Source organism: Ascidia mentula, chromosome 9 (assembly GCF_947561715.1).
Source record: "Ascidia mentula chromosome 9, kaAscMent1.1, whole genome shotgun sequence".
NCBI classification, from domain to species: Eukaryota; Metazoa; Chordata; class Ascidiacea; order Phlebobranchia; family Ascidiidae; genus Ascidia; species Ascidia mentula.
The window spans coordinates 4,206,897-4,229,549 of NC_138574.1; the positions used below are offsets into that span (position 1 = coordinate 4,206,897).

Genomic DNA, 22,653 nt, shown 5'->3' on the forward strand with positions numbered 1-22,653 from the left:
GAGTCCAGGGACCCATCACAATAGGGGGTCTGTTTCTTAATAAAGTTATTTTGCATTGTCACTTTTTCGGGAGCCTGAAACTGAAGGTGATGGTTTGACGACAACAGTAGCCGGATTCCACCTCCCACATGCTTTAAACAGGGGGTGATGACATCATGGTTACGTTGTTTGCGGCTATGTGGGGTAGTGTTGTGGCGTAGGGTATGGGAAAACGAACTGTTTTTACCGCTGAATTTGCATGGTTGGTTTTTTTGAAGTGACACATTGTTTCAAATTTTGTAGATATGTATGGTTGGTTGTTTCTTAATTATCACGGTTTAGTTCGTTGGGAAAAATGGACAAATACACGCTAATTTATGTATTTATTCATTTAAAAAAAACACCCTCTTACTAATTAAACAAAGCATACCTAAAAAAATCAAGAGATACATTTATGAGTACATAAATAATGAAAACTTCAAACACGGAACATTTTGGGATTAAACGCATTTTTCTTTTTTGAATCGTGACCATGAACTCGAATCACTTAAAGACATCGCATTTTGACACGTTTCATCCTATAGGCCAGATGTTGTTGAAGGAGGAAATCCTTTAAGTCGCGCACCTGTTGCAGACATTAACGAAATCCCGATTTTCGGTTATAAACCGATAAGGACTCCCGTACCCTAAAATAGAAACTCAATTTTATTTTCGTCTTCCAGCGCACTGAAATTCAGCTTAAGTCACGTTGTTTTGCTTTTTATCCAGTCGTTGTAGACATTTTGAGCCCTTTCATCTTCCGCCAGCATCCCTAATCGACTTTTGGGCCCAAACTGGCTCCCAGAGGCCCCGTCTATGCCAGTAGTCCACCCAAGCCCGTGTGAAAGTGGCAACAATGAAAGTCTTAGTGGCCTAAGAACCGTGGCAGGTTGCATCGAGATCTGACACTCTGTCAACAACGACGCGCGTTTGCTCCGGGTCAGACCATAGCTTTACTACACCACCAGACCGGTGCCTCCAATTCCATGGGAACCATATTGGATTACAGGCCTCCTGGACGCGTGACGTAATCTGTTTGCAATAACTGGTTTGATGATGTAATGACCGATCTAAGGCCGCTGAGCGCGGATGGTCCGCAGGCCGGCTTATTACCAAAGCGCCCGAAGGTAGTTTGTGTTGAAAACAACGGCTTTGTGTGATTTTCTCGCTTGAATGTGTCAGCTGGGTAATAAAGTTGACTACGCACCGGATTATGATCTTTGTGTTATTGTTTCGAGTCGCACAGAAAACCGCAAGACCGTATTTGACAGGGAAGCAAAAGCGAAATGTTATTGACGTTCACTGATAACCCGTGAGTACGAACCTGATTTATGTTTAAACCTCACTCCAAAATTGGCTTAATTTCACAAATTGAATGCAGACAATCACTTCCTGGTGTTTACTGCATTCCGAGACTCAACGCCTAAATGCGTGAAATATATACAATTACATCATATTGTTTTAAGTGTAACTGAGAGAAGAAGGTAATATTTCAACATTATTTGACAATATGTGTTGCACGCGTTTGGACAAACAACACACACAGTTCTTATGCGCATATATTTGCTCATGTAATTGATTTATTGTACAGCTTTGGGTCACTCAAGCCACCCCAAGCAAATTCAACACGCTGCAGACACGTAAAGTTCCAAAAATAAATCGCACGCGCCTACTCTGTAACGCCACAATCGTCTTGGCCGCTTTGTGACGACACAGAACAATTCAAAACATTCGTCAGCTGATCGCGAGCTTAGCGCCTGGCAGTCGGCGACAGGACAAAACGAGCCTTCATAGTCGTTGCGCTGCAATTGAACCATTGACTTCAGCCACTTGTGAGACATGATTAGCAATCATAACAAAACCCTCGAAATTTTCCCTGACTGGTGGTTTGGCATTGATTGATGTAAGTGGGAAAATGTCGGGTGACAAGGTTAATTGGAGTCGCCTTTAGTCTTGTTTTTCAGTTGCGTCGTGGCGTGTTGGATTTCCGTCTAAACTGGGTTCGTGTGTTTCGGATATAGTGATTCCCACACAGCTTGCCGTGAACCCCTGGAGTGACATTTGTAACTTTCAATGGTGCCGCTAACTCTCCATGTATTTACAATGATTTTTTTTGTTATATTTAGGGTAATATTATGATGCGGACGTTCTTCGGTTCCACAACGGTTGCTTCGAAATCTTTTCGTGTTTTGTTGGGTGCTGTAACCCATGAAAGGTTGGGAAGCACTGTTCTAACCAATAGAAAAAAAACAACTCTATATTATAACAAAGAAAAATTTCACAAAGAAACCTCACAAGTAGGAGGTTGACAATATACAGTGAAAGACATAAATAGGTAAAACGCCCAGTTTTAGCCACAGGAATTTAACTAAAAACTATTGTACACTAATTCTGTAACCGAATGGTGCTGGAACCAACACAGAGTTCGACGCCTACTACCAAAGGTTCGAAAAATTCTCCGAAAAAAACACCGTCTCAACCCAACATCAGAGCCTAATTGCTGTACGTCAGATCAGAGAAAAGGGCTGTTTTTATAAGTTGTTCCACAAACCCATAATTTTTCTATCACGTCATGCGATGTCAACGTTGAAATTAGTTTGTCATAATAGGAGCTATGAATGAAGCTGTCATTATAAGATAACTGGGAATTACCACAGACGACGTTGGAAAGGTTTGATGAGTAACCCGAAATTTAAGGATATACGCCATATGACCTTGAAATCATGAATGTTAGTAATTGGTTCAGGAGAAAGCATTTGTTGACCAGATTATTTTTATTTACACTTCTTGTTGATCAGTAGTTAAAATTAGAATCCTTTTTTCATCCTATACTCATCACATTTTCGCTAGCATAAAAATAGTTTGAACACCACACAAACTCAAAAGCAGCTTCGAAAGTCTTCACTGTAAAATGATGGTTTCGATTCAATAGAAAAACGGAATCAAATGCTTGTATTTGCTTGCATTGGTATTTTGCAAATTTAACTACATTCCAAGCATTTTCATTCGATGAAAAACTGTTTAAAGTACAAATAACTAAATGAGACGAAGCGTCTACCGCTAAAGGGCATACGGGGTCACCGTGAAGCTTAAACGACCTTTTCCTCGCCAAGAAAATTGTTTACTGGCTGTCGAATTCCAGAAGGCCGCGAGTTTAATGTTTCAACTTGCGTTGTTGTCCGTAAACACGGTTGCAATTTCGACAGCTAATTGCGAGGTTAGCGTGGAGGTGAAATATGACAAAGGCATACCGTGGTAATAAGCCTCATAAAAACCGGCCCGGTTAAAGCCACGTGAAAGATTCTGCTGTTCGAAAAATAGAGTCGAGATTAAACCTGTCAAAATGTAGGGTTCATATATGGAGGGATCAGAGTTTGAAAGATAGAGATGATCACGTTGACTTCATTAATGCGCACGCCCGCGCTTGCCTTGCGAGGTCGAGATAAGGAGATGTGATGAATAGCCCTATTGTCTGTAACGCAAAAAGTGCCAGATCCCCAAACACGTGGTTGACAGATTGAGATGAAAGACCGATAAGCGTTGAAACTGTGAAAAGACCAAACTCATTACCGCATTAGGCACGGATCCGCTTCTACTTTGAGAGTTTCCAAGTCGGTAGAAGCGGATATCATTCATCGAAACGTGCATCGGTTATCAATGTTCTGCTGCTAAAAGGACCATGTGTTACTCTGTAACCCACGCAAGCACTCTGTAGATCGATAAGATATCATTGTGTGTAGTTCCGTTTACACAGATACGCGTAATTTGGTTGATTGAAATGGCCATTCTTTGACGTAATATATATTCGTCGTTCTGTTTAAGATCTCGTAAAAATGGTGATTTATTAACTATCGATTAGGCGGCCGTCTTAGCTTAGCTAAATTAGCTTACCTTTTGATATAAGCATTGCTGAAAAAAAACAGAGTCTGAAAAAGCTTAACACTTTTGAGATAAATGTATTTAATTGAAACCTACATTGATTTTAATTTGTAGGGATTCGAACCCATGTGGCCAAACTAGGAATTCCGATGAAGTTTTTTTTTTGTACAAGAGTTTTTTTGACCACACCGGGATTTGAACCCAGAACATATTTTGGCCATGAATCCCGACCAGGTTTTCTTTTAGGTATATGACTCAGGCGCTTAACCAATCGCTCGTACATGGGTCCAGTTGGCGAAAATTAGAAAATCAAGAGCGACATCACGCGGTAAACATTTTACGCTTAAATAAGCTGCCCTGTGTGGTACATTTGGAAAGAGTGGCATAAATAATCAATATTACAATATTACACATTTGGAATATCAATATTCATGCAAATCTACACATCTACATATATCGCAAATTTGAACCATGGATGTAAAGTCACATTCAAACATTTTGTTTGTAAAGTTTTGGAAAATGTTTGTTGCTGAAGCTGCCAGGCATATAATGTTCATCAAACTCACAAGATCCTCTGACAAAAAATGACTTGGTCGACGTTTCGGTCGTTATGCAATGGACCTTCACCAGGACAAGGTATGTAAATGCAAACACCATAGTAAAGATAATAAAGCGCGAAAAATGCGTAAGGGGGCGGGGAAAGAAGAAAGACAAAAGAATTAAAAAGAATGTTACCCTTCGAGTAAACACTTTCCTAAATTCGAGTTAAACACATTCATAACCGAGACTATCGTTATAATCGAGGGTAGTTAAAGTAATAATCCAGTTTGAATGTTAATTTTTGAATTGACCAAACCAGAATTGAAACTTTAACTACCTTTTGACGAATCAGTTGCATTTGCGCAGGTTGGGCATGCAACCACCTCTGTATATTATTTCTGCTGAGGTTGGGCATGCAACCACCTCTGTATATTATTTCTGCTGAGGTTGGGCAGGCAACCACCTCTGTATATTATTTCTGCTGAGGTTGGGCAGGCAACGACCTCTGTATATTATTTCTGTTCACTGGTGCAACATGTCACCTATGCGTTTTGGTGTGTCATGCAACACCAAAGACAAGCACTAATGTCAACCATTACCATTTCAGTCAAAATGTTACATCACTGACAAAATGCTAAACCGTAACAATGTCATTTTAGGAACCAATTTTCAATCTAAGCAAAAGTGTGACCACAACAATTATTTTCATTAACATTTCATAATATTTGTGCGTCGATGAACAAAATTTTTATACAGCCATAACTACAAAAATGCTAAAAAACAAAAGTACAAGCTTTTCATTCAAAGGCTGCAAACGACTTCCATAAGCGCATTGCGTTTAGTTCCAGTCAACGGAAAGTTTGCATACTATTTCCCGTCGGTTTGATTTTCCGCTTTACCTATGACAGCAAATGCGAGACTAATGCTTAATGCACTAGCGAAAAATTACAATTTTCATCCAACTAAAGGGCAACATATAACGGTCACATCATTGTATTCCAGTCGTCTACAACATCGACCTGTTGGTACAGCAGGCAGCGTGGGAAGGTGGAAATGCCAAAAGGTTTTGTTAATGACTCTGTCAACAACGCAGAAATCGGCTTCGCTTGACATAATACTTCCCCGCGTGACAGCATGTCACGTTGTGGCTTTTTTCGCAAGAAGTGGAACGTTGCGTTGCGCGCAGATGCAGCTAATTGACATCGTGGAATAACTCGTTTTGTCACGACACGCCGCCAACAGCGTCAACATATCTTGGTAAAGGGCCAGGAACAGTAAGTGCCATATTTGGGGTTAGTGGGAAGAAGGCGATTCATGCCCCTCGTGTGAAGCTATTGTTTTTGTTGCACGTCATTCATAACGGAGCGGGATGAGTAGACACGAGGTGTTCGTTGCTTTTGAGTCGGTTTTTGCCCTGGCGGGAATTTACCTGTTGGTGGCAGTTTTGTACGTGAATTGCAGAAAGTAAGTTTATATTTATTACACGGAAAAACAGGTTTGCTGCATTTTAAACTCGCAAAACTGTATGATCTAGAATCACGTTTCAAATCATTTGCTCAATGCGGAATTAAATGCCAACATAGTGCTTAACCTAACTACTATATGAATATAATGTGTCATAAGGACATCGTTAGTTTTATTAACACTTTTTTGTGAATAAGTCGTGGTGGTTTGATCTGTAAAAGAGACCGGATCTTTTTCGTAAACATTCGTCACGCAAAATTTAATTTTTAACTTATCGCTATATGACATTGATTACCACCCCCATTTCAGATACTTTTGTTCGAGATCGTTCGTGTCACAAAAGCTTTGGAAGACTCGGGTTTTATTGGACAGCTTCTTCATCTTCTATATACTGACAGCTATCAGCAAGTTCCTGCTCAATCTATCCACCCTCGTATCGCCACCCCCCACCTCAACAATCACGTGCACAAGGGTGGGAAAAGCTTTCCAATTCCTGCATGCCTTCGGTAAGTTGTCGTTAAGCTCGAGTCTAGCAGTACTGGGTTAAGCAGCTGGTCTAAAGGCAATTTGTGACAAGTGGCCTAAAAATATGGATATATTACACTCACCAAATGTGAAAAAATAAATGTAAAAAAGGATAAATTCTCCAAATAAATTATCAAAGCCAAGTTCAATGCGTATCCGTAAACATGAGTTTACAGTTACTAGTAATTGGCTTCTGTTTAACAGGCGATCGTTTTTATACTTTCAAACGCTTGCAGGTATTCTTTTTGTCCTGTCAAAGCAAATTGCCAGTAATTTTAATACTATTCTATTGGAAAAGAGTACCCGAAATTTTGTGATGTTTGCAGGTGCGGCTGTCCTGTACACATTCCTGTGGCTTCGACAAAACACTCTTTACAGGAATCCATTCCTCAAACGCCTCGCAACACCTTGCTTGGTCGGGTAAATACACAAGTAATTTTGTATTGTACACATGGTCATCTCCCCATAGCACCCAAGTTTTGAAAAATGCTGCGAGACTTACCGCGTGATTTCCTTAAAATGCCTACGTGCAAGTTATAAAGGTAGCGTATCTCGCTTCCGGTTGCGCCGTTAGTAAGTGACAGTTGTGATCAATGGAGCAATCGCCTTATTCATAAAATATCTTATGAAGAAAATGATGGCAGTAAAATTAGTTGCCAGTTGCATTTACATCGGACTGAAAGATTGATATGTTTGCCCCATATTAATGTATTTTGTACAGTTACACTGTTGCTAGGCGTCAGTAGGGCATATCAGCATCCACTAAGTATAGCAGTTTTTCCATACTTTCCATAGCATAAATGCTATTGATGGAATGCTGACCGAAACCTTACAGCTTCAAACAGTATTGTACCCAACTGTTTACATCAAAGGGCGTAAGGATGAAAGAATATATTGACGCAAACTCTCGGGATGCATTTTTCATCGACATTAAAATTTTTACTTTTAATAATTTCTGTGCATAGGGCAAATGCGAATTTCACATCAACTCATTCCGTTTCAGAAAGTGCAAATTTTTTAAATGTGAATATCACTTCCGCCTCGAGCACGTTATGGGTAGAACACGTTTTACCATTCGGAAAGTAAATCCATTAACAAAATTGCAGAATGAGTTGGACGCTGTTGGCGATTATCATCCTGATAGCTGGCGTTGGAACAGTCGCCCTTCTCGCTACGTCAAACGGCGGCACGTACAAGATTAGCAACATCACCGGACATTGCGAAAACTCATACGAAGACAATCACAACACAACTGTGGTATACGCAGGATATACAGCCATCGTTGTTATACAAGGTAACACATTTGTAATGTCGTATGAGTTTCCCTGGCACTTCAAAGAGCGTTACACTGAACTTCGTGTCTGTTGTACTTTATTTATAAGTTCTGCGCACGCCACGATATCTATTTGCGGGTAAAATAGGTTAGGCACGCAACTAATGTTGTCTTAGAGAGCTGTGGACAACTTCCTTCTTGTGAACTTTGTAATTTTGCGCCATCTCCGGTGACGTAACGGGCATGACATTTTGCACGAGTTCCACAGCACGAGCAGCATAAGAAAAGTATGCGGTAGAAGGACCAAGGATAGAAAAGATGTTAGTCTAGAGTTTTGGCAGCGGAATTTGAGTGACCAGCTCCCTTGCCAGCCAACATTTGCTTTACCCCTTCGCTAAATTGGCGATTGTTCAAAGAATTGGACGGTCAACGCCGTTCGCCAACGCGCTAAGTTTGTGCTTTTGAAAATCGCACCACTTCTTACTCATAGACTATTTTCGGGTAACTTGGGACAACTTAAAAATCAATCACAACTTGAAAGCGCATTTCGGATGTCATAAATTCACCAAATTTATATTTTCATTGGCCAACGTATACGCATTTCGTATAACAACCACGCACTTTTTTAGCACTGTGGCTTCCCAATAGGGTTTCCCATGGGGTCTACAGAATGTAATGGCAAGCACTAACAAAATATGAATGCTGTAGTTTTGTGTGGACAAAACAAAAGAACAGCGTCGTGCTGTTGAATGGAGCTGGAATTAGTTTTCTTGGACCTATTTTAAAACTTTAAGTAACATTCTGGAATACCTTATAGTTGTCTAAATGGTAATGGATGTCGTCGTCGTCAAGTCAACAAGTAATTTATTTTCAGTTTGGCTCCTCTTCATGTTCGTCTACATACTAAAGAGACACCAAACCTTAATCGAGCAACGAAACTTCGGAAAGTTCTCGAACAAACGATGTATCAGCACTGTAGTGAGGAATTGCTGTATCGCTGCGGCAATAACAACGATAACAGATATTGCGGTGATACTCTGCAACGTACTTGGATTAAGATACACGTTATCCCAACAGGTAGGGTGTCAAAAAACAGAACCATTTCGGGCATTTTTTCAATACTAGTAATCTTTTTTAGCCGTTAAAGTGGATGTTTCACAGCATGCGACTTGTACGTCCTGCATAATAGCTTTGACTTTTCTATCAATGTTGACAGCAAACTTGACCCTCAATGGATGTTTTCCGTCAAAAAAATCAAATATTATTCATTATTGTCATGTTGCTGTTTTTACAATGATACTTCCATTTTGTAGCGGAGTTCAGAAGGACATCAATAATTTATTTTGGTGAGCTGCGCACAGTCACGTTTACATTATCTATTTTTAGGAGATATACGTGCTGTGGGATTGCGATTACGCGGTCAACCTGGTTTGCACGCTCTTCTGCTTCAAAAACTGGAGACATTTTCTTTTCCCTTGGAGAAAAGGACCACAAAAAAGATGCGAAAGGCCAGAATTGAAAACAGTTTCTAACGGCATGACTGTATGATTCACTGCAAGTTCTTGGACAAATTCGTGTACATCACGAGGAATTGAGCTTGCCAAACTCTGCCGCATGACGCCAGTTTGCAAGCAATTGGCACGGATCACAATACATAACTGAAAGCCATCTAAAGTGATTGGCAAATTCAGTATTACACACTGTGAAACCACTTTGCTTTGGAAACATCTAATTTTGCGCCATTGGAAAGTGGTTTTGAATTGCCTATTGAAAGCAGTGACTTTTTTTTAATTTGCGTTCAAGCAAATAAATTATATAAACCTGTTTGCTATAATGTCTGGTTAGCAATGATAGACGTGTTTTGTTCTTGTTGGTGCGAGCTTTCAACACATTACTTCCAAAGACAATCGGTAATAAAACCTCATCAATTACAACGTTCTACTGCAACCTCAGTAAATTATGACGTAACAACTTCAGTTAATCATGACGTAACAACTCAGGTAATTATGACGTCAGGTGCCTTACGACGCAGGCGTGCGTGACGTCAAATCAATTCCCATCGCTCGGGAGTTATTGTCACAACTCACTGCTCCAACACAAAGCAAATTATAGGGTTGGAAAATAAAGCTCAGGCACTGCGCACACAACAGCACATTTTTTCAAAATTTGTCACGCAATAGCAGGTCACTGGAGTTTAGGTCACATGTTTTTAACAAGTTGCTTGTCTGGTCGTTATTGACCAAAGAAAAAAGTACTGATTAGTAACAAAGTCGGATATTACACAACAATAATGTAGTGACATTGTAAGGTATGCAAGATACTACGCAGTGGTATTGGATAGGATTTGGATTACTGCTGGTCGCAGCTTTTATCATAGCAGTGTTTTTCCTCATTCGGGCCCTTTGTGCTTGTCATGACAACGAGTAAGTAATAGTTTTTTTTGTGAGTTTAACTTATAACAAACTAAAGATATTTTAAATGTTTCATGAATTTGTACCCTATTTGTAGAATCTTATGACAATTTTACACAAATAGACTTCCATTCCTGTATAAGTATTTGTCCCTTTCTTCAATGTCCAGTTTATTGTATCTAACAGAATAATATCCAAATATTTATAGAACTCAAGAGATAGATTAAATTGCAACTGACTTCAAACAATTACATGAGAACTATACTAAAATAATTTTTGTAACATACAGTCCCGGAGTTTATGAGAAAATACTATTATACCGGGTCACAAAGTATTCACAAACCTTGATCCACATACGTCTGTGTAAAACAGAAATCTGTGCGAATTTTAATGATTATGTTAATGATTAGGGCCACCACCTGTTATTTTTGGTTATATATATTTGAGTTGAAATACTATACACGAAATCGTAGCTTTAATATTCGTACAGATTTCTATGTTACATATGCTTTATACGTGGATCAAGTTTGACGAAAACTTTGTGACCCGGTGTAAACGTATTTTCCGAATTTATGAGTAGCTGTATGAAAAGCGAAATGATTTCCACAGGACTTTGCGCAATCGACAGATTATAGACGTGACCATCTCTCTAACGGAGCAGTCAAAGGCCGATTTCGAGTCTCAGATATCAACACTTGTCACAACTCCATCTTTTAGACCTGATTTTAGGTCAACACCTAATATGCAAACTTCAACTACACACTATACTACTCAGGTCGGTACTTGTATCCTGTACTGCTGCCTTACCTATACACTACACTGCAATAGACGGCGTTGTGGTCCTGAGATAAAATTGGGCAAATGACGTGAATGTGCAACGTAACAACAACAACCACAGCACGAACGCACGACGTTAACACAAAACAGAACGTAATAAAAGCAATGATGAAAACCAATGAAAAAAGCACTAAGTTTTGGCATGTTTTAGGACGACTACTTGACCTTCATTCATGGACGAAAAGCTCAAGGTCGAATATCGCGAACTCACAGTCTCAGCAGGTATGTGGAAGTTGGGATAAAGTTACGATGAAAAATGTGTATTTTGTTGACGGTTTTGTATTTTGTGGACGTTGAAGACTCGATGATTCTCATCTGAGGAGTGTGTCCCGGATGTTGTGGCAAAAACTCACAGTTTCGACCAAGGAAGAGACGATAACGAAAACTACGTATCGAAGATCGGTAAGTCACAAATCTGATATTGGCAAGTGTCTACGGAGACAACTTAATGTTTACGTTTTTCACATTAAAATATCATACTAGCCTATAGTTATCAATATCAACGCAGATGTGCAATCACATGGCAAGGTGGTGAACCAGACTATCAATATCATTCCATCGTTTGTCCCGTTTTACTGTGATTCTTTTTTTAACTTGTGTAATAATCCTAAGTCGTATGTTTGACGTTTTTTTGCCAGTGCTTGCCGGCATCATCGGTATCGCGAAAAACACAAACAAATGTTTAAAAACTTTTATTACCAGTTTTCTGAATCAAATTCTGTGCAATGTATAACCGTTGCTTTAGGTAAAAAAATGGATAAAAAATTACCATTTTTGTTATCTCGGCAAAGAATTGAAAGCAATTATCATCGTTATGCTGGGTAGCATTGTATTCCCCAATTTGTAACGGTCATTTTTAAATAAATCAAACATTTGTTTATCGGAAAATGGATCCCTACCATACGGCTGCCATATCTTTCGACAGAAACATTTACTTTTATTAACTAGTAATGAAGAATTACATGTCACGAATCATGTAGAAAAGCACGTTAACTCACCGAAATCAGCGAATTTACGCGAGCACGGGCAACTTCTTTCCGGGTGGAGCCCAAAAACGAGCAAACGTCGACCACCTCGCCTGGAACAATAACTCAGTGAAGGTTTTGCTTTTCGCCAAACTCGCTTCGGGATATTTTACTGTGGACAGCGTTGGAAAACTGTGCAAGGTATATTGTAATGTCGGACTTTTTCAAGGGGAATCCGTACAATCATAGGTAAAACCATGATATTTACGTTAATTTCGGTGAGCTGAAAATGCACACTGTTTCCACCTATCTGGTTTCGTCAGTGCAACTGGAGACTCTTGACTCATTAGTTGTACATAAATGAGCTTTATTTTATAGAAGTATTGGCTTGTAATAATAGTACATCTTCCCAATGCATTACATTGTAAAACGAACTTTAATTGTTTAAACCTGGTCAAAAGCTGGGGACTAGTGAAAATATGCCCTACATCTTCCGGAAACTATTAAGCAGCAACTCTTTCCAAGTATTTCTAATACACTTGTAATTAATACTAATGTCTTTTTCAAGGTCAACGATTGGAACCACGTGAGTGACAACGACCTTCGTTATAGAGAACAAGCGATATTTGCCCTTGCTTGTAACAACGAAATTGAAGTTGTCGAACCCATCCGCGGCAACAAAGCCACATGGAAACGAACGTTATTAACCTAACCTGTAATTGGACCAAGCGTGATGGCCCCAAAATTTAAATGTTCAAAGTATGTGGTCATTTCCCATATTGTTTGAATTATCTTTCTCAATGCACAGAGTAAAGACTTAAAGCAAAATGTTATCCAGCAAATTTGGAGCTTCACGGTCATATGTTTCACTCGAGCAAAACAACCTCCGTTTAAAATTGAGAACAAATAGTAGTTTGCAGGATATAATCACAATGGTACACTTTCTCCCTTCATGTTCTCTATTTGAATACAATACTTCACGCTGACAATTATCGGTGGCTTTTAAAGAGAAATATATGTTTCCGAACAAAACATATACTGAGATTTCTGTATGATCGTTGTTTCTCTCCTTACACATATGTGTAGAAATATTGCTTCTCTTTTGTACAGCGTTACGCTTTTTCAAAAAGAATCCGATTGACTGACGAGTGTGTTGAAGGACAATTTTAGGTTTGTTAATGCAATGGAATCAAATCTGCAATTCTCTACTATTTAGAAACCTGAAACTATTAATAAAAAGGATTCTGAATTTGCTTTCAACTATTGTGACAGAAAATAAATGAAATCATCGAAAACGCGCCACAAAATTTTAATTTTAACTTCAAACTGATTACTGCAATAGAACTTCAACATCGTAGAAGAGATTAAACAACTTGTTAATAAGAAGAGAAAATGTAGTAGGGGCAAAGGTATGCTGCACTTTGCACTGATGGGAAACCGTTAAAAATAAAAATAATACGTCACGTGGATCGCAAAAATAGTGTTCCGCAGATCGGCTGTTGAGAACAACCACTGTTATTACGTCATATATCGAAACGCGGAAGTAATGATACGATCTGCCAATGATCGGGAAAAAAATCTAACGAGAGGCACCCAGGCCCACCACGTGTTTGGATGGAAAATGTCTTTTTCCCTCATCATAACTCCTCTAACAATCTCCTTTGCGCATCCATCAGTTCGCATGAAGTAATCAGTTGAATTGGGCATGACCAAGTTTCCCATTTCTGTGTCTAAACACGTTGGAAGCATTTTAAATATTGTGGCAAAAGAGGGCAAATACTCGTTTTGGTATCACATCAAAATATATTTCAGTGAGAAAAAAAACATTAAGCACACAGCTTGCTATTTTTACAGGACCAGCAGAGATGAGAAATATTTCTAAAAATCAGGGCATGCAATGGTAGCACATCATTACCGATAAGGCCGAGGTGGGCAATGGATATGGACACGTCCGTTTGGTTCCACATCAGTTCCATGCGCAAGGAATCAAAAAAACCTTCCAAGGCCCATTTAGTGGTCCCATAAGGCACAAACAAAGGCAGGGGATTAGTTACTAAAAAGAGTCACCACATTAACGCAACAGGTTTTCCAATGTATGTCGCAGCCAAACATTAGAGCCTTACCCACGTAAGTAGACGTCACTGAAATTCTACCACTGTTTCGACGCAGTGTTTCCATGGCAACGGAGGCCATGTGGGCGTGAGTGAGCATGTTTACCATCATAAGTGTCTCGATGTGTTTCGCATCGTATCTGTAGCCTGTATAGTACGAAAGGCCGACGTGGTTGAGAACCAAAACGTCAATTCCACCTACAAGAATTGTATTTGAAGAAAAGAAGAACTGACGAGGCCAGCAGAATGAAATATATACTACTAAATATTTCCAAACTTGACTTCTTCACAGCAAGTACTTCTTGTGCAATAATATTATTAAAACAGCGGTAAACGCCAGTTTGTCGTTCACACTTCAGGTTAGTGTTGTTTTTTTCTTTTTTTTCGTTTTTGGCAGTTGGAAAAGCAACTCACTGAATTTTGCGCAAAGGCTACTCACCGAACTTTTCGATTGCTACGTCAATTACTTTAGTCGCGTTGTCGAAGCCATTCAAGGCTACAGCAACAAACTGTGCATCGGGAGACCCGAGAGCCTTGCACTTTTTCACCACCTTCTCAAGCAAAAAGAAACAGTAATATTAAACCGCAGTGTTTTCCATAAATTCTCAAGAACCTTTTTGAGTTTGCTTTCTGTCCTTGCAGTGACCAACACTTTTGCCCCAAGACTGGCGAACTTGTAAGCGATCTGCTCACCAATTCCTTTACTCCCGCCAGTTACAACCACCCTCAGTCCAGACGCATCAGCTTAAATTGTATATGATGTCTTACCGTTTTGATCCAGAAGTAGGCTAATTGGTGGTTGATGTTGCTAAGGATGTTACTTTTACAAAGGATAGTCTGGATTATGAAAATTTTACACCTACAAGATTTAAACGTTTCTGTCGCCATTTGTGTGTTAAATTAAATTAACCTGTCCGAAGTAACCTTGATTTTACCTGGGTCATATTCGGACTTTGAGTTTAGAAGAAACAGGACAACACCAATGCCCAACACGATGACTGCTTTCGTTAACCCATACATTGTTTCAAGAGTGACGTAAAAACCTAATTCACTGCAAAGTATCCGAAACGTCCGATCTGTGACCCAAAAAAGTCTTAATTTTCCTTATTTCCACTAGCCAATTGTTCATTTAAAGTTGTACCACACTATGCAAACTGTCACCAGTAACAGATTCAGCGAAACCCAAACCAGGACAGCCCACGTCTATACATAAAACGTTTTACCCAATGACCACATTAAGCGTGAAACATTGTCGTGTTATTCAGTTTCCTGCCCGAAACGTGAGTGCGCACCGTCCTTATTAAACACCCATAAAATCACATATGAGCATGCATTGCAATTTCCACGCGGAATTGGAATGGAAAAAAGTATATTTTTATGTCTTGTTCAATTTTCATTACATTGTCTAAATCTAAAATGTACTTTCATACCCATTGAAACAAACGATAAATTTGCGTATAATTGAGGCTCCTATAGTTGAAACAGAATGCCCAATTGTCCACAATTCTTTCAGTAGACTAGACACAAGCCACATAGCCCTGGTAAACGAAGTAACTATTCCCAAGTTGCGCCTAAACCACTGTTATATATATAGCCCGGAGAGGTTATTACCTCGGCCATCCTATTGGTTAAGATTGTCACGTGTCTGGGCAAATTTCGTTCCGGTTTGATCCGGAATCGTAGCCGGTTCACTTTTTGCCTTGTTACAATCGGTTGCGCAATTTTTTAATTTGACTGACGTAACGCCTCAGCGATGTTTTGTGAACATAATTTAATAACGTTTAACCGTCATAGCAATTAATTTGGCTCGTTATTTCTGTGCATCCAATAGAAATGAGCAATCACATTAAATATTTCCATTATCTTTGGTCATAAAAAATTAAATAGTGATTTAGCGAAATTCGCCCCAAATCTTTAATGACGTCACAAATTGACCTGTTGGTTATAAAAAAAATGCCAGCACCATTTGTATTTGAGATGAATATGAATCTATTTTGATGTATGCTTCGTGCACAATGTGTGATTCCACACGCCGCTTCTTTAACTAGGGTTAAGACCATTAAATGCGGTATTGGCTGTGGACATTCCCACCAGACATAAACTTAAGTTCCGTCACGCATCAGTGATTTCAATACAAAATACTGTGCAACTGTTGTCTATTAAATGCGTTCTAACAATTTTGAAAAGCATTCAACAAATCAGCCGTCGGTTGTATATAAATCCACGCAGATATCAAATACAATTAAGTTACCATGTAAACAATGCTTAATGCTATATTCCCACCCCCACAGCAATTATAGATTTATTTCAATTTAAACAGAATACATTGCAGCGATTCTAAACATTCCTGAGATGGAAGAGGTTAGGCGACAGAATACCACCACGAATTAACAAATATTTTTGAAAAACATCAAATAAATTCAGTACTCTACAAGTCGATGGTTTAACAAAACACCTGGGTATGATGACGAAAGCAGCTTTTACAACTGAAAACATCACGGAGAAACCTTGCGGTTTACTAAAAAATCGCCACATTTTAAGTGTGGAATTGGAGTCTGGTAAACTTTTCCAATATCTCGGGGAAAATGTCTTTCACAAAAAACATCCAACCGATCTTTTCGGGAAAGTAAACGTCACGTTCCCGCATCATCGAACCACGGACAATTTCATCTGCACATTTCTCTTTTGATGAAAGTTCCCCTGAAATGTGTGCGGTCAATTTCTTCGCAGAGTCGGTATCTAATGGTAAACGTGTGATTGCAGAAAGATGTGCTTTTCTTGTTTAAGCTTTTTGTGATTTTAGTTTATTATTTAAATATTTTAACAAATATACACAAAAAAACAATGAAAATAGTTTTACTTTACGAAATTAAAACCTGACCAGCAACACTTCTTTGACGTAACACAAGTAAAACTTCAATGTCAATTTAAATGTACAAATATTCTAATAGAATCGTTGACACAACGTTAACGTTGACACAACGTTATCATTGAAATAATACATAAAACTATCAGACGACTTTGCTGACCAAACGGCCGAGCTAGTCACGCCAGCTGCACTGATGAGACCTTTTAGGTCGAAACAGTGACCATCTGTGTGCAGCTTATACACAATTCATATTATTGGCTCCACTTTGCTTATCATAGAATTTTCGTTTAAATACATTTTTACACTTACAACGGGGGCGACCGCAGGAGAGGGACAACGCTTTGTTACAAGTACAACGCGGGTATAAATCCAAGATAACAGATGGATATTGAAACGTCCGTCTCGTTGTAAGCCATTTCCGTGCGAAGGCTTCTGAAAAATCCATTTAACGCAAATTTGCTGGTGCTGTAATCGACGAAAAATGGGAGCGCCAATGCACCTGTTTTCGTCAAACGATTACAAGAGTCAAATAGTTTTGAGTGCAAGAGTAAAAAGGTACCTGCCAAAGATGAAACGACCACAATTCGTCCTTTGTTTTTCTTAAGTTCGTCCATGGTTACGGAGGCTAGGTGGGCGTGGGTCAACATGTTTGTCATGAGAGTATTTTCAACTCTTTTTGCATCATATTGAAATCCACCGAAATTCGACGGACTTATGTGGTTTAGCACCAGTACGTCGATTCCACCTGCTCCCATATTGTTCAAATAAACTTCTACACGTCATACATATATACAGTGGGTCGCTATGTAGGGCACTTCGCAATTGGATTATTGCATGACGTATCGGCATGACAACTTTGTCGGCACAGACACGTTTCAACAGAAAGTCACGAACTTGGATACAGTCAGGCTTCGTTAATATGATACAAAAATTCCACAGACAGATTTATTTAAATCAGGTTTTTCGGATTAATCATATTCATTTGTCCAGCCAAACTAAGCTTCAATGAATATTTGTCTGTGGGTTTGCTCATGAAAGATTTAAATGTACGAACCAAACATTTCCATTGCTTTGTCAATGACTTTGGACGCATTTGTGTAACTTGTCATTGAGGTGGCAACGTATTGGGCGTCGGCGGCTCCTAATTCTTTGCAATGCTTGACAACCTTGACATAGATAGGCCGACGTTATGGTATCGTACACATATAGGTGCAGCCAGCAAACCGGAAGTCACGGTGCTATAGGCCAGCTAAATTATTGACTCATGCAGTCTCGTAGATTCGCAAACATTAAATTGGGTAACAAGACGTATAGTATTACCGCCCACAGCATTTGCTGACTGAAGTATGTTGTACTCATAACTACAAGTGTCTGGTATCAAATTGGCCATGCGGTTATCATCTATGCATTGCAATTGTTAAGCAGGAAGTAAACACCAATTGACGGTACCGGCCGCTATTATTAATAGCACAAATCTAAAGAGTTGCGACTTCTTGGAACGCCGCAGGCAAATAAAGCATTCAGAATTTACCTTCTGCAGTTTACGTTCAGTTCTTGCTGTGACTAGTACTTTTGCTCCCATGCTGGCATATTTGTAAGCAATCTGTTCCCCAATTCCAGTGCTACTGCCAGTTACAACCACTCTGAGGCCTTTTACATCAGCTGAATAATCGATTTCGATATTGTAAGTCAAGTAACCAGGTAAAAAAAACAAGCAAACGTTACCTGGATCATATTGCGGTTTCTTTTTCAACACAAAGTTGTACACAACAGTTGCAATTAGTGCAACAAAAATAGATTTCATAAACAAACCAGACATAATTAACTGTTTAGTGCTGATTTGACAACAAAGGTATCAGTCCTTTTAGCCTATTTTAAAGGTTACATGTTGATTAATCAGAAAAAACCTATTGCCTTGCTTCTGGCTTCGGTGCCTAGTTGTTGACTGTTGGACTCAAGTCACGTTTCGCAGATAAACTACCAAAACAAGCCTTCAAAACTTTGCGTCTCGTGAATCAAGCCAAGCGTAACAGAAATATCTAATAAAGCGTGACGAAGTAAAATAGAAATGTTACACCACGTTATTGACTCGCTTCCAAATTAGTCATTTGCTGATAAGCGAAGAATTGCACAGCAAGGAACAACTGTTGTTTTTAATTGAAGGTTGAGGCAAATTAATGTAGACACTAATATTCTGCGAAATATTGTAAAATTTTGACATATAAACGTCAAGGAGATAAAAAAAGTAATTAAAACTACACTGGGTCATAGAAACAAGCGATGCTGTGGCAGACTTTCGATCGATAACCGCATAAAGAGAGAAAAAATAGAATCAAAAACTGGTGATGCTTTTTCAGGCGAATTATATTTTTCTGTTATTATACAACTATAGGTTTTATAACAGAAATGGGGCCATAGTGCTATTCTTGCTGCCAGGCATTGTAACTAATAGGAATTGCTCTTCTGAGGAAGTCTCGCCGGATGGTGGACGAAACGTTGGTTTCAATCAACACTTTCGTCCGGAAGAGCAATTTCTATTAATCTTTAGAGCTGTTAGTTTAATCGATAAACTCGAGGAGATCACGTTTACAACTTTTTTTGACCAACTGTGGTTGCATTTCATTTCATGAAAAATTGCACGCACTCTATGTATGGGATCAAAATAAATCCATTTTAATGTCTGTTTCGTGCATGTGGGAAATGTGTCCAAGCCGTTTTCTAAATTTAGGTTGGGCCAATATAGTAATACTGATGTCCTTCATTCCGTCACGCATCAGTGACTTTAATACAAAATAGCATTTGTCAAACATTTAATGTGCCCGAACTGTTCCAAAACCATCCAAAAATCCTCCGTCGGTAGTGTGTTAATTCACGCAGATAATTAAACACAATGAAGCTAGCATGTAAATAACGCTTCATGCTGTATCCCCGCTCATGTAGCGATGTAATATGTATTTCAATTTAAACAGAATGCATTGTAGCGATTCTAATCATACCTGAGATGGAAGAGGTAATGCGACAAAACACTCCCACGAATTAACAAATAATTGCTTAAAAAATAGCAACTACATTCAGTACCCAAGTCGAAATTGCAATTGAAAATATTAGAAACCTTGCGGTTTACTAAAAAGTCACGACATTTTCCCGGACGACTCCATTAAAAATATTAACCGCCGATTAAATGTGGTAATGGAGCCTGGCGAACTTTTCCAATATCTCCGGACAAAGGTCTTTCACCAAAAAAATCCAACCGATCTTTTCGGGAAAGTAAACGTCACGTTCCCGCATCATCGAACCACGGACAATTTCATCTGCACATTTTTCTTTTGGTGAAAGTTCCTCTGAAATGTGTGCGGTCAATTTCTTCGCAGAGTCGGTATCTAATGACAAACGTTTGATTGCATAAAGATGTGCTTTAGCTGTTTAAAGGTTAAGCACAGTTTCTTCTGTGAACGTTAATATTGGTTTCCATGTCTGTTTTGTCACAAAAACGAAGTGGGAATGAAATAACCACCGTGTGATTTTCGTTAATGTTAAATATTTTAACAAACATACATTAATTTTCGTTTAAATACATCATTGCACTTATAACGGGGGCAACCAGAGGACAGTAGGACAACCATTTGTTACAACGCAGGCATAAATTATGAGTTACCTATAAATCCAAGATAACCGATGGATATTGAAACGTCCGTCTCGTTGTAAGCCATTTCTGTGCGGAGGCTTCTGAAAAATCCATTCAACGCAAATTTGCTGGTGCTGTAATCGACCGTAAACGGAACCGCAATTGCACCTGTTTTCGTCAAACCATTAAAAGAGTCAAATAGTTTTGAGTGTAAGTGTAAAAAGGTACCTCCCAAAGATGAAACGACCACAATTCGTCCTTTGTTTTTCTTCAGTTCATTCATGGTTACGGAGGCTAGGTGGGCGTGGGTCAACATGTTTGTCATGAGAGTGTCCTCGACTCTTTTTGCATCATATTGAAATCCTCCGAAATAAGAGGAGGCGATATGGTTTAGCACCAGTACGTCGACCCCACCTGTTCCCAAATTGTTCAAATAAACTCCTAAACGTCATACACATATACAGTGGATTTTTGCATGACGTATCGGTGTTACAACTTTGTCGGCACAGACACGTTTCAACAGAAAGTCACGAAACTTAGGTACAGTCACGAACTTAGGTACAGTCAGGCGTTAATATGATACAAAATTTCCACAGACAGATTTAATTTTGTTTTATTTCGTAATCCCCAAACCTACATAAATCAGGTTGTCTGAGTTAACCACATTCAGCTGTCCAGCAACACTGAGCTTCAATGAATATTTGTCTGTGGGTTTGCTAATGAAAGATTTAAAATATACCAACCAAACACTTCCATTGCTTTGTCAATGACTTTGGACGCATTTGTGTAACTTGTCATTGAGGTGGCAACGTATTGGGCGTCGGCGGCTCCTAATTCTTTGCAATGCTTGACAACCTTGACATAGATAGGCCGACGTTATGGTATTGTACACATATCAGCAAACAGATAGTCACGTTGCTATAGGTCAGTTTAATTATTGACCCATGTACTCTCGTACATTTGCAAACATCAAATTGTGTAACAATACGTAAGGTCACCGCCCATAGCATTTGCTGACAAAAGCATATTGTAGTAATAACCACATTGTCTAAATCTCGTTGCGATAGGAAAAGTTAATCATTGACTTATGCAGTCTTGTACATTGGCAAAGTATCGCCACCCACAGCATTTGCCGATCAAAGTATGTTGTACTCATAACTACAAGTGTCTGGTATCAAATTGGCCATGCGGTTATCATCTATGCATTGCAATTGTTAAGCAGGAAGTAAATACCAATTGACTGTACCGGCCGCTGTTATTAATAGCACAAATATAAAGAGTTGCGACTTCTTGGAAAGCCGCAGGCAAATAAAGCATACAGAATTTACCTTCTGCAGTTTACGTTCAGTTCTTGCTGTAACCAGTACTTTTGCTCCCATACTGGCATATTTGTAAGCAATCTGTTCCCCAATTCCAGTGCTACTGCCAGTTACAACCACTCTGAGGCCTTTTACATCAGCTGAATAATCGATTTCGGTATTGTTAGCCAAATAACCAGGTAAAAAACAACAAAGCAAACGTTACCTGGATCATATTGCGGTTTCTTTTTCAACATAAAGTTGTACACAACAGTTGCAATTAGTGCAACAAAAATAGATTTCATAAACAAACCAGACATAACTATTTAGTCCTGATTTGACAACAACGATATCAGTACTTTTAGCCCAATTTAAAGGTTACACGTTTGTTCAATCATAAAAAAACTATTGCCTTGCTTCTGTCTTCGATGCCTAGTCGTTGTCTGTTGACTCAGGTCACGTTTCGCGAAAAAACTATACTATCATCAGCCCAAGACTTTAAAACTTTGCGTCTCATGTCTCAAGCCAAGCGTAACAGAAATACGTAATAAAGCGTGACGAAATAAAATAGAAATGTTACACCACGTTATTGACTCACTTCCAAATTAATCATTTGCTAGCAAGCGCAAATTTGCACACCAAGGCATAACTTGTTTTTTCTGTGTTGAAGATTGTCAAACTTTGACAAACAAACTGTAGGCATAAAAGGTAAAAAAGTAATAGAAATTAAACTGGATCAGTGAACCAAGCGATAACCGTATATTTCCCTCAGAATTCCAAAAAGCCATTATATTCGTGGACTACGTGCTGCTACAATCCCAAGGTTTTTTCTTGCCCC

The 22,653-nt window shown here is 39.0% G+C and overlaps 5 protein-coding genes across 7 annotated transcripts; 2 read left to right on the forward strand and 3 right to left on the reverse strand.

The window, feature by feature from the left end:
• The first annotated feature begins 5,743 nt into the window (after nt 1-5,743).
• Nucleotides 5,744-9,523, forward strand: LOC145914180 (uncharacterized). Its single transcript, XM_083001967.1, has 6 exons — nt 5,744-5,901; nt 6,211-6,407; nt 6,753-6,846; nt 7,533-7,720; nt 8,574-8,776; nt 9,086-9,523. Exons 1-6 carry the CDS (start codon nt 5,807-5,809, stop codon nt 9,245-9,247), a joined length of 939 nt encoding a protein of 312 aa, XP_082858093.1. The 5' UTR covers nt 5,744-5,806; the 3' UTR covers nt 9,248-9,523.
• A 368-nt stretch (nt 9,524-9,891) lies between these two features.
• On the forward strand, nt 9,892-12,887 carry LOC145914188 (uncharacterized). Its single transcript, XM_083001977.1, has 6 exons — nt 9,892-10,122; nt 10,720-10,885; nt 11,099-11,169; nt 11,247-11,349; nt 11,928-12,113; nt 12,481-12,887. The coding sequence occupies exons 1-6, from the start codon at nt 10,010-10,012 to the stop codon at nt 12,622-12,624; spliced, it is 783 nt and encodes a 260-aa protein (XP_082858103.1). The 5' UTR covers nt 9,892-10,009; the 3' UTR covers nt 12,625-12,887.
• Nucleotides 12,888-13,430: 543 nt separating this feature from the next.
• LOC145913883 (hydroxysteroid 11-beta-dehydrogenase 1-like protein) lies at nt 13,431-15,053 on the reverse strand. The gene is made up of 6 exons (XM_083001649.1): nt 14,959-15,053; nt 14,637-14,767; nt 14,463-14,574; nt 14,036-14,221; nt 13,828-13,965; nt 13,431-13,642 (listed from the first exon to the last, which is right to left on the reverse strand). The coding sequence occupies exons 1-6, from the start codon at nt 15,041-15,043 to the stop codon at nt 13,431-13,433; spliced, it is 864 nt and encodes a 287-aa protein (XP_082857775.1). The 5' UTR covers nt 15,044-15,053.
• Nucleotides 15,054-16,228: 1,175 nt separating this feature from the next.
• On the reverse strand, nt 16,229-22,152 carry LOC145914722 (11-beta-hydroxysteroid dehydrogenase 1-like). 2 transcript variants are annotated; one of them, XR_014403391.1, is made up of 7 exons: nt 22,042-22,152; nt 21,846-21,976; nt 21,261-21,372; nt 20,746-20,931; nt 20,548-20,685; nt 20,005-20,272; nt 16,229-16,530 (listed from the first exon to the last, which is right to left on the reverse strand). XR_014403391.1 is itself a non-coding variant. In XM_083002547.1 (6 exons), the coding sequence occupies exons 1-6, from the start codon at nt 22,133-22,135 to the stop codon at nt 20,070-20,072; spliced, it is 864 nt and encodes a 287-aa protein (XP_082858673.1). In that variant the 5' UTR covers nt 22,136-22,152; the 3' UTR covers nt 19,976-20,069. The 2 variants fall into 2 exon arrangements, 1 of the variants encoding a protein (XP_082858673.1); XM_083002547.1 differs by lacking the exon at nt 16,229-16,530 and having other exon boundaries at nt 19,976-20,272.
• On the reverse strand, nt 16,524-18,780 carry LOC145914724 (11-beta-hydroxysteroid dehydrogenase 1-like). 2 transcript variants are annotated; one of them, XM_083002548.1, is made up of 6 exons: nt 18,618-18,780; nt 18,424-18,554; nt 17,947-18,058; nt 17,452-17,637; nt 17,202-17,324; nt 16,524-16,762 (listed from the first exon to the last, which is right to left on the reverse strand). In XM_083002548.1, the coding sequence occupies exons 1-6, from the start codon at nt 18,709-18,711 to the stop codon at nt 16,560-16,562; spliced, it is 849 nt and encodes a 282-aa protein (XP_082858674.1). In that variant the 5' UTR covers nt 18,712-18,780; the 3' UTR covers nt 16,524-16,559. The 2 variants fall into 2 exon arrangements, with proteins under 2 accessions (XP_082858674.1, XP_082858675.1); XM_083002549.1 differs by having other exon boundaries at nt 16,524-16,765; nt 17,257-17,391.
• Nucleotides 22,153-22,653: the final 501 nt, after the last annotated feature.